The sequence below is a fragment of the Anolis carolinensis genome, chromosome 3 (assembly GCF_035594765.1).
Source record: "Anolis carolinensis isolate JA03-04 chromosome 3, rAnoCar3.1.pri, whole genome shotgun sequence".
Taxonomy (NCBI): Eukaryota; Metazoa; Chordata; class Lepidosauria; order Squamata; family Dactyloidae; genus Anolis; species Anolis carolinensis.
Genome location: NC_085843.1, coordinates 260,946,308 through 260,961,466, shown reverse-complemented (window position 1 = coordinate 260,961,466; position 15,159 = coordinate 260,946,308). Strand labels below are relative to the sequence as shown.

Sequence of the window (15,159 nt, the reverse complement as noted above, 5' to 3'; positions counted from 1 at the left end):
TTCTAGTTCCTGCCTCCACGCCTGGGCACATTATGTCAATTTAAAAGGTGAAGAAACAGGGATCTCACATTCAAGCCGAAAGCCAATCTATATTTGTCTGAATAAATAGAGAAGAGGAATATTTATACACAGAGAGCGAACAGTGTTGAAGTTCCTTTGGGGAAGTTCATAATCATAGCCCTGAGGTTATATGCATACTGCATGCACAGTTCTCTGTGGCACTCAGCACAACCAGACATTTGTAAAGAGTGGAGTTAAAAAAGACATCAAAGGATCAGGGATCAAGACTAAGAGGTGCTTTTCCTATCTTTCCCCCCTACCTGGGATAATTGAGGAGGATCTATTTTCTCTCCTGGCATGATTTGCCATAAGCTTATGAGCCAGGGTCAATCAAGCAAGCAAGCATTTATTAAATCTCTCACTCACCTTCCATTGGAGTATTATTGTCAGGTCGATTTGCAAAAACGACATCCACGTACTCAAGCTGCAGCCTCTGGAGAGAGGCTTTTAATCCTGGAAGTAAAATACAGGAGCTTTAGAAAGATTCAAAAGGAGGCGTGAAGCACATGCCAGGGAATCTGGCAGCTTGGAAATATATTGGGGCTGAATAATTTCCAAATGTACAGCAGAGAAGAGAAGCTATACAGTTTACTAAAAATAATCAAGTACAGGCTTAGGTTGTCTTTGTTTAATTAAATTGAAACTTGAATTGCAGGAAACAGTGGTATCTCATTGTCCCTGTCAAACCACTGCTATGGGGGACAATGCTCAGAGCACACATTTTCTCTTGGAATATTTTAAATCAAAATGATGCCAGGATGAATTTTTGTGTCTGTGCATCATTTCCTCCCCCATAACCAACCATGGTATGCTGTTCTTCCCTTATTTCACATAATTAAGACGTGACATTTAGGGACCCACTAAAACTGGAAATGTCAGTGCAATCCTATCAAAAACAAGTACAGGTACAGCCATTCCCATGTTCTGGCTGCCTGCCATGACAAAGATAAAGAGCATGACTGGTATCAAGAAGAAGCAGCATTCCTACAGAAATGTGGCTGAATGAACAGAGAGTCGAATCCAGACCTTTGAAAACTAAACACTCTAAATGTTTTGACTTGAATTGGCAAATTTGTCATCATCAATTAATAATTTGTTGGAAACTATTATACTGTATAAAAGCCAATTAAAATTCTCACTCATTCCTTGTCTGATATATAGCACCTTCCTATGTATCTTCTCTTAATTCTGAAGTCATCAGAAAAGATCTGATGGTATCTCAAGCTGAGCTGTTCATACTGCAGTGGTATAACACTATTGGAGGCCTTTCCATACTACACAATTATAGCACTATGATTCAACTATTATTGACAGGGATCCATCCTATGGAATCCTTGGATTAGGGGTTTAGGGAAGGGCATTGAGAAGTCCCAGCCAGAGAGCTCTGCTGCCTCATCAGACTATGAAGCTCATGGCAATCAAACTGGAATAGAGTCAGCCCTTGGTATCTGCTGGGGTTGGGCTCCAGGACTCCCCTTGGATATCAAAATCCATCAACGCTCAAACCCCATTATATATATAGTAGCATAATAAAACGGAGACACTTATATAAAATGACAAAATCAAGACTTTTTTTTTTAATTCAATCCATGGGTGGTTGAATCCATTAGTGCAGAATCTATGGATAGGAGGGCTGACTGTGACAGTGGTATAATTGTGTAGTATAACAGAATTACGATTTAACACCAAATTATATGTGGAATTTATATACAAAACAGACTGAACAATCATAAACACAGAATGTTATTTATGGCCAGAATTCTATTTCAACTTATCCCTAAATACTTCATTACAGTGGAACTTTCATATCCATTGGGATTTGGTTCCAGATTTTGATACCAAAATCTATAAATGCTCAAGCCTCAGTAAATACAATGATATATCAAAATGTTGTGCCTTATATCAATAACAAAATTAAGGTTTGCTTTTTGTATTTTTAAATATATATTTTCAAGCTATGGATGGTTTTTTTTCCATTGAGAATTGGCCATCTGCAAGGACGTTGCCTGGGGGCACCCAGATGTTTTTTGATGTTTTTACCATCCTTGTGGGAGGGTTCTCTCATGTCCCCACATGGAGCTGGAGCTGATAGAGATAGCTCATTTGCGCTCTCCCCAGGTTGGATTCGAACCAGCAACCTTCAGGTCAGCAACCCAACCTTCAAGTCATCAGTCCTGTTGGCACAAGGGTTTAACTCACTGAGCCATCGGGGGCTCCTGCTATGGATAGTTACATCCAAAAATACAGAATCTATGGATACGGAGAGCCTTCTGTATGTAACTTCTCCTGACTCACCCCTTCCAAACCTGTCAGAGCCATAATTTAGTCATATTCCCATCATTGGTCAAATGGATCTGTTTCTCCCCACACAGCTGATGCCTGATAGGGAGAAGGCAAGTGTCACAACTTGCACACAACTGGGCATCATCTACACAGGGAGGGAGAAGTCAATTTTGTTGAGAATCAGACCATGGCTAAGTTATGTTTCTGACAGATTTAGAGGGGTCTGGTTGGGATAAGTTACATAGTTACATACTTAGCTAAGTATAAACTGATAACAGGAGCCTGACCACTGATAAATACCTTCAATAATGTGTTTTCTTGAGAGTCCTCTTTCTGTTTCAGCTCTGCAAAGACAAAAAATGCACACTTTTTTCATGTGAGATTCTGCTTTCATGTTCTTAGACTTGCAAGTATGTTATTTGGTCAACACAGTCTCGTGCAACACTTTGCAAACCAATTTAACTTAGTAAAGCATTAAACCGGGTGTATTAGACACATACTCAGAACTCTCTACCGGTATACTGATTTCCTGCAGCTCTTTTAAGAAATGTTCTTTGTGGCTGTACCAGTAAACTCCTAAGAAACAGTTAACTTTAATTTAACAATCAGATTTTCATAATTCATGGTTCACTAGCTGCATTGGAACACAAGTCAAGCAGAAGAATGAATCAGAACTGACAGCATGATTGTAACAGTTCCTTAGTATTGATTGGTCAAAATCCCCTTGCCTGCAACAGGCTCCTTAGGGGGCCGCTGTAAAACTTCTCACATATATGAAACTCTCAACAAAAGACTTCTACTGAAAGGAACAACCATACGAACAGTAACTCACTAATAAAGAAATGAATATATTAGTATCTTTTCTGATAACAATTTAGGATAGGAATAAGCAACTTTAAAGAGGCTGGGGCCCTAAGATCCACTGTGGAAGAGAGGGCATGGATGTGGTCAAATAATACCCCAGATGGGTTGCTGTGAGTTTTCCGGGCTGTATGGCCATGTTCCAGGAGCATTCTCTCCTGACATTTCACTCATATCTATGGCAGGCATCCTCAGAGGTTGTGAAGTCTGTTGAAGACTAGGCAAGTGGGGTTTATAGATCTGTGGAATGTCCAGGGTGGGAGAAAGAACTCTTGTCTGTTTGAGGTCAGTGTGAATGTTGCAATTAGCCAGCTTGATTAGCATTGAATAGCCTTGCAGCTTCAAAGCCTGGCTGCTTCCTGCCAGGGGAATCCTTTGTTAGGAGGTGTTAGCTGGCCCTGATTGTTTCCTGTTTGGAATTTCCCTGTTTTCTGAGTGTCGTTCTTTATTTACTGTCCTGATTTTAGATATTTTTTAATACTGATAGCCAGATTTGGGGGGGTAGTGGAAATTCTGGGTGGTTTGGAAGGTAAGGTGGGTTTTCTAGGGACCCTCTGACCATCCTAAATTCAGGATCTCCTACGGTATAGACATCTATGAATGGTGCAAATTCCTGAGAAGTCTGCGTGTGTGTGTGTGTGTGTGCGTGTGTGTTCTTCAGCCTCAACTGGTTAAGGTGGCGGAACATCCAATTCAGTGTGCTGTTTATAATATGCGCACTATTTCATGTGTTTTAGATGGTTTTAAGTTAACGGCTGAAAAGTTCTGCTTACATTGAATTGATGTTTTACTGCTTTCTAGACTTTGGGGATATATATACAGGCATTTTGGTTTAACTTATATTGGGAGTTCCATTTGGGAGATAGGGAATAAAAATCAATCAAACAAAAATCTCATGGATCTAACATGAGTCTCCTTGGGTTCAGATGAATACCAATTTGTCTTACTTTTCTGTGAAACTTTTCTTCTCCTCCATCTTTAATGTTCACGATTTTGACATAATGTTGAAAATAGACAAAGTCTAATACTTTAAAATAAATGGGTTTATTTTTTATTTTTGCCACTGACATCTATGTCTTTCATTTTGTGAGTGTGTGCAATATTAAATGGGAACCAAAACTGTAAATTGGGAGCCATAAAGCCTAACAAGCAACTTAACAGGGACAGTTTCAAAGGATATTTGGCATGCTGGCTGTGTTCAAAACTAAAATTTCCCCTTGTTTTATCAGAAGAAAAACTTCAAACTAATTAGCAGCAGTCTTAGAAATCAAAGAAGAGAAATTTGTTCTTTTGCATAGTTAGGGGCTGGTATCAAAAGCCCACTGTCACCTAAAGCAGGAAAAAAGGCAGGGGTTGTCTTTTTTATTCTCTATTAGCTGTTAGGAAAATGCACATCCATTTGATCACTTTGGACTTCATTAGCATGCACTTTGGGCAAGCTTTGTTTTTGCGATTGTGGTTGTTGCTGCTGTTTGTGCTCATTCTTTTCCCTGGCCTGAATGCAACACAGTTGAAAAGAGGATTGGTCTCAATTGCGGACTGTACTCTAAGCAGAAAAATCATTTGGATTATCTTTGGCTTTGCCAGATGCCTCAGGGATTACTATAGAGTGAGAGAAAATAGGGATTTCTCTTCTTTTCATTTAGAAAACCTTGGTCAAGGCAGTCCTCATATTTTCCCTATTTGCCTGTGTTTCCTGTTGGTCCAGATTCAATACCACGTCTATACTTTATTTCTATCCAAGAAATAAAAGGGAAAGGGGGGGGGGGGAGGACACCACAAACAAGGTATTTCCGGCACTGATTTTCAAATAGCTTTGTATGTCTGAACAGAAGAAAGATGAAATTGGGTTGGTTTGCTCTAAACCACTATAAAGAAAGCCTTCTCCCATCAGTTCTTCTGCTTACTTTAGAGTACAGTAGAGTCTCGCTTATCCAAAGTAAACTGGCTGGCAGAATGTTGGATAAGTGAATATGTTGGATAATAGGGAGAGATTAAGGAAAAGCCTATTAAACATCAAATTAGGTTATGATTATACAAATTAAGCACCAAAACATCATGTTATAGAACAAATTTGACAGAAAAAGTAGTTCAATACACAGTAATCCTATGTAGTAATTACTGTATTTACAAATTTAGCACCAAAATATCATGATGCATTGAAAACATTGACTACAAAAATGTGTTGGATAATCCAGAATGTTGGATAAGTGAGACTCTACTGTATTTAAAACTGGTAGCCTGATTTTGTTCATTTTCATTGTTTCCTCCTTTCTGATGAAATTGCCCACATGCTTGCAGATTTCAGTGTTTTCTCTGTGTCGTCTGACATAGTGTTTGTTAGAGTGGTCCAGCATTTCTGTATTCTCAGATAATATGCTGTGTCCAGGTGTCTCACTTACGCTTGCCTCCAACAGACAATAGTTCTTTCTCCCACTCTGGATCTTCTGTAGATATATAAACCTTCCTTTTCTAGTTTCCAATATACCTCACAATCTCTGAGGATGCCTGCCATAAATGTGTGCAAAACGTCAGGAGAGAATGCTTCTGGAACATGGCCATACAGCCTGGAAAACTCACAGCAACCCAGTGATTCCGGCCATGAAAGCCTTTGACAATACATATTCCTACAGAGGTGTTCTCTAGAAATCTCCAGGTCCTCCAGCAATACTGGAGGGAGTTAAACATAGTGTCAAACTGCAAAACCTAGATATCTTCAGAGATAACATTTTAAATTAAATCAATGAATAACCAAATTTGCAAATGTTTAAACTACAAATGTGGAGAGACCACAATTTTCCTTAATAGGGTTGCTGTGAGTTTTCTGGGCTGTATGGCCATGTTCCAGAAGCATTCTCTCCTGACGTTTTGCACACATCTATGGCAGGCATCCTCAGAGGTTGTGATTCTGGCTATGAAAGCCTTCGATAAGACATTATTTCTTAACACTTTCCCCCATTTTGACTATACTCTGATGTTGCTTGGTCAGATACTCTGTTTTTACCTGCAAAATGTTGGAGGGTATGTGACCAGCTTGTATTCATTTCCTCAGTTCCATGCTCAGCATTCTTTCAACAATAGGCAGTAATTTATTTTGCACAGTGACAGTCACTAGGCAATTGTTTTCTTTTGTTTAAGATGGGTGAAGAATTTTCTTCAGCGGGGCCTGTTCAACTTTGAATAATTCAGCCTTCAGTTCAAAGGCTTGATTCAGCACATCAGAGGTAATTTTAGCCAGAAAAAAATGTGTACAGCATTCATGTGACAGAGGGAGGAAAAAATGCCTTTTATTTAGCCAATTTTGGGCAGGAGAGAGAGAATGAGTGAGTGAGCATGTGCAGTGGCCTCAGGTATTTTAAACAAGATGGGCTTTTTGATTTGCTCTCACTGTAGCAAGCCATCTGCTCACATGCCCATGAATGAATTAGCCTTGAGGTTAAACATTATCTAATATGTATTATTATTATTATTATTATTATTATTATTATTATTATTACTATTATTATTATTCCCACTTCTCCATATTATACATGAAATACAATGTGTATATTTGTGCATTCAGATCACTTATTGACATAGCAACCCAAGAATTTCATAGTTTTCTTAGGCAAGGAATACGCAGATGTGGTTTTGCAGGGTTAGCCCTATTTAGTACTTAGATGGGAGAATGTCAATGAATTCTTGTCTACAATAGACTGTAATTCAGAAGAACTAGAAAACCCACCTCTGACTATTCCTTGCCTAAGAAAACCCTATTGGATCCCCATAAGTCAACACAAAACTTGAAAGCACACACAAACATGGCCCAAATGCTCGCTTCCCATTTCATCCACAGTTTGGATATTATGATTCCCCAGTGTTGCTGTGGCACTCTTTGTGTAAGCTGTCCAGAGGGACACGGACATACCAATAACTGTTTTCTAGAACATAGGGATTACAAAATAAACTTACTTTCCTCCCCAGTAGAGTTTTGTCGTAATGACTAGACTTGACCTCCTAGACAAAAAAAAAAAAGTTAAGAATTCAGTTTTGTTGTGAAGCATATTATGAAGCAAATGTCAACATTAGTAACCACAAAATATACAAGAACCTTAGTACAGCCCACATTAAATGGAGGTTGTAGAAGCTGTGACCCAAAAAGAAAAGAAAAGAAAAGAGAAGAAAAAAGAAAAGAAAAGAAAAGAAGAGAGACTTTCTAAACTCTGATGGAACTTGGGGAAAAAAAGCATTTTCAACCATAAAATATTGTTCCCTAGTGTCCACCTGTCACCAACCTCAACTTCTCACAATTAGTATTAGGCATTGAGGCAATACACCAAGGCAGTGGGTAGACAGGTCCCCTGTGGGGCAAAGTATCCCCAAGTCATTTTCTTCCATGCAGCACCAGAACAAGTTAGTTCAGCTGAAAGTGAAAAACTTTTACTGTCTTTGGTTGGAAAACCAGAAGAATCTCAATGAGAGCCTGGCACTGGGCCTGGATTTCAGAACAATTTCACAAAGCCTTGATGAGGAAAGGCGAGAGTTTCACAAGAGACCTGTGAGTCTGAATTTAGCACTCTCGATTCTACTATGAACACAAAGTGGGTATCAAGAGAGCTGAATGCTTTAATCTTTGCATTACCTCCAACCTTTCTTTTTTATTATGTTTCCCAAAATCACCTCCGCTCTGCAGAGAAAAGAAAAACAACAATTTCACAATCCAGAATAAATGTTTTTGAACAAGGCATGTTGATCACTGCCAGCCTGACCTAATAAGTGTGTATTTTGTTTTCTGGTTTGTACTTTCCTATATCAGCACTTTAGTTATTTGCACAATTACCTAGCAAGACAGCATTACAGTCATCCTGATAAATCACCACTATCTAGGCTTTAAAAAAATATTATTATGTAACATACCAAGGTGTCGTACAGTAATTTAGCTATTGTTTTCAGATGATCATATTGTGACCTAAATATGCTTAGTCTTTTGGCTGTGCATGAAGTCTCTTAACTAATTCTTCTGAATACGCCAGCAAATAAGTGCCCATTAATCATACATATTCTCTTGCATCCTGAGACACAACAGTTCTAACCAAAATTTGGCTGGGGGAACTTTGACTGCAACCATTAAAGGTCCATAGTGGGAAGAAACCGATTGAAAATGTCATCCTTCGTGGGTTTTAGCAGTATCTAATGTGAACATCCTTTGCCCAAAGAAAATTACCGGCTCTTCTGGGAAACTATGACTAATGGTTTCAGAATCAAAACTATGGTTTGAAATTGGCCTAATATCTTGGCTTGTTCCCAAGCCATTAATCATAATTTCTCAAAGTTTCCCAAAGTATTGTCAAAGGCTTTCATGGCGGGATCACAGGGTTGTTGTATGTCTTTCAGACTGTGTGGCCATGTTCCAGAAGTATTCTCTCCTGACATTTCACCCACATCTATGGCAGGCATCCTGAGGATGCCTGCCATAGATGTGGGCGAAACGTCAGGAGAGAATACTTCTGGAACATGGCCACACAGCCCAAAAGACATACAACAACCCTGTTTCCCAAAGTATTTTCCTAAACATGAGAAATTGCAGTTCAATCAAGAGCAAAGAGAGATAGAAAAGAAGTTGTGTGCACACTCATTCAGAAGTCAAGATATGACTGTCTGAACATAGCTGCCGTGTCTAAAGAGGCCAGACATTACAAACACCAGACTTATTTGTCAATGCTATTTTTTTATTTCTGCCCTTTCCCCTTTAGCATGCGGTTTGTGACCATGGTCAGAACAGCAAAATATTGCAATTTTAATTTAGCCATAAAATATCAGCTGAAGTAATTTTTGCTGTGCTTGCACTATCCTAATGAAATTATACCCATTTCCATTTCTGTTTTGAGAATGAGAATGCAATATCTCCATACTGTTAATACACATATGCTGCAAGTTGGCACCACGATGTGCAGAGCCAATCTTCAGAAATGGGGCTACAAGGTGGAGTCTGAGACATGCGAGTGTGGGGAACAGCAAACTACAGACCACTTATTACAATGTGGTCTGAACCCTGCCACATGCACAATGGAGGACCTTCTTATAGCAACACCAGAGGCTCTCCAAGTGGCCAGATTCTGGGCAAAAGACATTAAGTATAATGCCAAGTTTTTAACTTTGTTTGTTTTTCTAAATACATTACAACTGTACCCTCACATTCACTTCTGATATGATAAATAAATAAATACACATATACATTGTATTGCCATCTTCTTCTCTGTAATGCAGTACTTCTGATACTTCTGTCCCTCCAGCTATAGGTATTAATATTAAAGAAAAACTGATTTGCATATGATCAAAGACAGTTTCCTTTTTTACTGGTTCATGTAAAGAGTTCATTTTTTAAAAAAAAATCCTCCTTTGAATAAAAAACTCCTAGAATTCTCCAAGTAGCTACTTTGTCTGAGGGACCATGGGAGTTGTAGCCCACAAAGTAACTTCTCCAAGCTTTCAATCTAGTGATGAATCCTACTATTGCAAAATTAATTTTTGGACTAAAATCATATTAAGCATTGTATAATCCCTGGTGGGAGTTGAAGCTCTTAAACCAGTGCATGCACATGGAGATGCAGAAAGCAGATAGCTGAATATCAGGGGAAATAGGAAGACATCCAGACAAACAGCAGAATAAAGGGAATAAATAAATAAATAAATAAATAAACAAACAGCAGAATAAATAACAGATGAATTTTCTAGAACTGGCTCCTCCTATATATATGTGTATGTGGCTGGATGGGAGAGAGCAATTATAGAAGTGGGTCATGAAAACAGAGCGTATGCTAGAGTTCATTGAGCTGTTGCAGTGAACTCTAACATAGATTTGGCATTGGCTAGAGATCAAAGGCAACACACTAGCTTCTCATCTGCTACTTTTGGACTAACTGGTGCTGCTTCCCTCACAATGCTGAGCTCCTAGTCCCTTTGCAATGGCTCAGCTGTTGTAACCATCTGCTGGAAGACCTGGAGATATCATTCAAAGTAATGACTATTTTTGGAGATATTTTATGAGCTACTTCTGATCGCATGGTTTTACTGAAGCATGAGCAGGCCCTGGAACGGGGTTACTATGAGGCCAGTATAGAAATTTGTGTGTTCCCTTAACTCTGCCACTGGCTATGAAACAGATATTAGTTGCACAATATTTTCTTGGCAGAAGAATTCTAGTACAGTTGGTCTTCTGTATCCACAGGTTATGTATTTGTGTAATGGTTTGAGAAAAGCAAATGATTACGCAAAAAATGCCATTTTTTACATAAGGTAAAGGTAAAGGTTTCCCCTGACGTTAAGTCGAATCATGTCTGACTCTGGGGTGTGGTGCTCATCTCCATTTCTAAGCCGAAGAGCCGGCGTTGTCCGTAGACACCTCCAAGGTCATGTGGCCGGCATGACTGCATGGAGCGCCGTTACCTTCCCGCCAGAGCGGTACCTATTGATCTACTCACATTGGCATGTTTTCAAACTGCTAGGTTGGCAGGAGCTGGAGTTAACAGCGGCCGCTCCCTCCACTCCCGGGGCTTGAACCTGGGACCTTTCGGTCTGCAGCTCAGTGCTTTAACGCACTTTGCCACCAGGGCTCAATTTTTTTTTTTTTTACATAAGGATACCATATTATTTATTTATTTACTATATTTCTATCCTGCTCTCTCTCACCCCGGAGGGGACTCACAGCAGATTACTATATCATTGTATCTAGTCCTTGTACCATGGAGTAGTGACAAATATAAAAACTCAAAAACATATAGGCACTGAGCCACTTGTGTTTCAGCAAATGCAGGAAAGTGAGCACTACAGCATGACCTTAGGTGTCTTTCACTTGACACTGGCTCAGCCTAAGAATTGTTTGGGTGGGACTTTTGTATTGCTTGGGTGGGAGCTAATGTTCAAAAGGTGTGGCATTTCCCTTTCAACTCCCTCTTCATGTCTATGAAATTGAACTAAGGGCCCTTCCAGACAGATACAAAATGAGGGACCTATCTCGGTTTCACCTGAGGTGTCTAAATGATGCTTAAGGTAAAACTGAATTAATCCAGAAAAAACTGGGACTGCTCTGTTTGCTCCAGAATAATAAATACCTTGAAAGATCCGGACCTTAAACTAAGGTCCATATATTTCCAGGTGTGAGCCTGGTGGGGATTGAGTCAATTCCCACAGCCATCCCAGTTCTTTGGGCTCCTGAAGTCTGAAGGAGCAGGATGGTGCCCCCCTCCCACTCAGCCCCCCCCCCCATTTCCCTCTGGGGTTGTGGGAAGTGTGGGAACAGAACCCAAGAGGAACTGTGTTTAAAAAAAACCCAGTTTCTCCCAGGTTTTGGGCCTGTCTGGAAAGGCCCAAGGGAAGCTCAATGATGGCAGTAAAACTTTCCTTCTATATTTTAGCCAAGTTAGTACCTGTCAAAAGAAACAGCATTTCAATAGACCAGGGGTTAGGGTTTTGTTTTTGTTTGTTTTTTAAAACTTGATCCTATATAGCAAGATTAGATACTTACTTTCCAGCTGCATATACCTCTGCTGTGTCAAACAGATTTACTCCACTCTCATAGGCAATCGTCATTAGCCGTTCAGCAATCTTTGGGAAACAGAGACATAGGATTAGTCTCAGGAATAAGACATTTCTGCAATCATAGCCTTCCATGCTTTGCTGCACTGTTGAAAATGATTCAGGATAGAAGAGCTATAAAGAGAGGAATCAAAGAACTCAGCCCCAAATCAATTTTCATTTTTAAACCATGAAGAGTGGACAAGGAACTTGGAAGCACATGAAAGATGACTGATACTATGAGTAGCATTTTGAATTTAATTCATGGCCTAAAGCGTTCTAGGACAAAAAGGACAGACTAAAGGAATGATGATGAAGTCCAATTTCTGCAGTGCCTATACTCATTTCGATAGCAAAAAAGCTGATGTGTGTAGACATATAACTTTCTCCCAGACAAGCATGTCAAGATGGTAACCTTGTGCCTTGCAGTTCTACACTGATCCTCAGGGCTTTTTCAATCTAGATGATACAGGTCAGAAGAGTGAACCTACACAGTACTGTAGAGATAAGAAACAGCCTAATGCCCTTTTTTCTTCCCTTCCTCAAATGTAATTTTACTTATGCTATATCAATGATTCTATCAATTGCATAGATCCTGTCTTATTAGCAGGAGTGACAGAAACATAAGCCTCTCAATTATATGGAGTCCGAACAACAAAGAATACTCCTCTCTCCACCACTCAAGTCAACCTTCATAGTACACAAAAATAGCAAGGGTTTGGTTTTTTTTTTTTTTGGCCAAGAAGGCAGAAAGTCCCTCAAGTACCTCTACCCATTTCTGGTTGCAAAGACATTATGGCCAGGGCCCTTTAGAGAAGTATCCAAGTCCTCCTGTGCAAGTGGGGGCAGTAATAGATGGCCAGGAATGGCTGACGGTGGTGGTAAATTAGAAAAAGGTTGCTGTCCAACATGTAATTCTAGCCAGAGGCTGTCTGTCTGCAGAGTGACCTATTTCTTCAGTATTCAATGGGCTCTTGTAGCCCCTTTGCGACTGAGATAAAGGAATTGCAGCCTAAGCTTTCATTCTCCAATTAGTGCTGCCATGACACATGGGTGGGAAGCAAGTCAAGAAGACTTGAGTTCAGCAATTGCATTCAATCCCCAGCAGCCTGAGCAAGCTGAAGCAAGTACTTCAGAACAGGCTAGCAAATGGTTAAAAATACCCACACCTTTGGAGCGCAGGAAAAAGCGTGCAGTGTATCACAGGTCTTTGAGATTACGAGGCTTAAGCAAGCAACTGCTGAAATCACAGAATAAAAAGGCTCTCCGTGTGGAGTTTTGTTGTGGCAGACAACATTGTTGTATCTTGGCTTAGAACCTGACTCTGCTGCTTTTCAGACTACTGGCATTTTGACCCTGGATTGTGACCATGGCTTTTTTTGGTTCATGAGTTGACTCTGTTACGTTTCCAGTATGATTTTGGCTAATTGGACTTTGGACTTCAGTATTGGCTCACCCTTATCAGTTTGCTGTTTGAATTTTGTGCTTCTGATTTTCAACTGTTGACTTTGACTAGCTTACTTCCTTCTACTGATTGTTTTGGACTGTTCTTCTGATAAAGCATGACATCATGTTTGTATGCATATTGTGTTTTTTTTATACCCCACCCCCATTGTAGTGCAGTTTGGCTTTCTCATGAGACTTCAATACTGAACTGAGGTGGAAGGACATTATCACACGAAGAAGAGCGACAAGAGAACAGCAATATTGGATTCATTCACATGTTTCCCCCCTCAATGAAAAGAGAATATTCAATCATGATTAAAGCTCAATATGACTATGGGAGATGCACATCATTGTGGAGTAGGCTCTAGTCACAAGTATTCTTATCATGTCATTATTGTATAATATCAGCCTCATGTGATAAAGTCCAAAGTCTATGAAACCTTACGCTACAACTTTTTTTCTCTCAGTCACAAAGGTACTACAATATCTTTTTTTCATATTATTATTATTTATTTATTTTCATCCCATTTTTCACCCACAATTCCATGCAGGAACATGAAGCAAGCCTCCCACATGGATGGCAAAACATCAAAACATCCAGGCGTGCCCTGGGCAACATCCTTGTAGATGGCCAATTCTCTTGTACCAGAAGTGACTTGCAGTTTCTCAAGTCACTCCTGACACACACAAAATCCCACAAGTGGGAGTCAAAGCGGTGAGTGCCACTGAAAGCAGAAGTATCTACATGGTAGAATTAATGCAGTTTGACACCACTTTAACTGCTCAATGTAATGGAATCCTGAGAGAGGTAGTTTTACAGCGTCTTTAGCTTTCTCTGCTCACCTCAACAAACTACAATGCCCAGGATTCCATAACATTGAATCACAGCCGGTTTAAAGTGGTATCAAACTGCATTAATTCTACAGTAGCAGAGGCACTCATTCATATTCCAAAGTAACATGACTATTCATTGCTTCAGTGCTTGCCTCTTGGGGATCCTTGGCGTGGGCACCGTGGGAGGGATGTCTTGGGAAACAGCCTGCCAAAAAGGCACAGGGAAAATTCTCATAGCACCTTGCCTCCAGGATTCCCAGAACTAGGTGTTGAAGAAATATCTTATCAAAGAAATAGGCTTCTCCAGAAAGAATCAGCCTCTGGCTGCGGGCACCCACCGGGCAATCTAGTGCAGCGATGCCAGCAGGGCATTCTGCTGTGCCAAAACCCCTGGACCCTGGCCAATAATAACAATGTCAATGAATACTTAACAATTTGTTTCCTTTCCATGGTACTAAAAACCTTCTGTTCAAGGCAGCTGCTGCTCACTGCCAAAGAATTACCTCCTGATTATTGTTCTCAATGTCAAACATTTTTAGTGTTAACACTGATGGTTTCAATGAGCTATTTCTAAAGGATTATTCAATTTTTTTGCTATTGATATTTATTATTATTGGATTAAACTCAAACACAATACAAAAATGTTCTTGAATTATTGTTTTTTTTAAAAAAATGTAGGACCAGTCCTGCCTCAAAGTCAGATTTCAATGAGAAGCACTTAAATGAATTCATGAGTAGGTTTGAATCTACCTCCTGTAGCATGAATAGAGAAAATGGTTCATTAGCAACACCATATGCTTCAATCAACTCATCAAAGCCAGAGCCTGGATCAAACGGCTCAGCAGTCACCAGAACTTAGAATAGTTCCTTTCTTGTGGTTTAGCTTCCACTGGTCATACTGACTAGGGGATCTGGGGAATTGTACTTCAAGAAAGTAACTCTCTAAGCCTTGTTACCACTTTGTTAATGGCTGCTATTAAAGTTTCCTGCTCATACCGCAACTGAGATGCTATCTATTTCCATTATCCCTGATTAGAGTTTCTACCTAGCTATTCTCACTGCTTCTTTGTCTACAGAATGTCCCCAAGGGTGCATTTGCACAGCAAGATAAGGGATAAACAA

At 39.8% G+C, this 15,159-nt stretch overlaps 1 protein-coding gene across 2 annotated transcripts in view; it reads right to left on the bottom strand.

Annotated features, from left to right (window-relative positions):
* The window catches only part of kcnab1 (potassium voltage-gated channel subfamily A regulatory beta subunit 1), a 205,447-nt gene that overhangs the window by 30,891 nt on the left and 159,397 nt on the right, over nucleotides 1-15,159 (bottom strand). For both annotated transcript variants that reach the window (XM_008106126.2, XM_003218175.3), the window contains exons 4-8: nucleotides 11,708-11,787; nucleotides 7,826-7,870; nucleotides 7,156-7,200; nucleotides 2,644-2,687; nucleotides 427-513 (exon numbers count right to left, since the gene is read on the bottom strand). In XM_008106126.2, coding sequence (XP_008104333.1) covers nucleotides 427-513; nucleotides 2,644-2,687; nucleotides 7,156-7,200; nucleotides 7,826-7,870; nucleotides 11,708-11,787 — 301 coding nt within the window. The remainder of the gene's footprint in view (nucleotides 1-426; nucleotides 514-2,643; nucleotides 2,688-7,155; nucleotides 7,201-7,825; nucleotides 7,871-11,707; nucleotides 11,788-15,159) is intronic.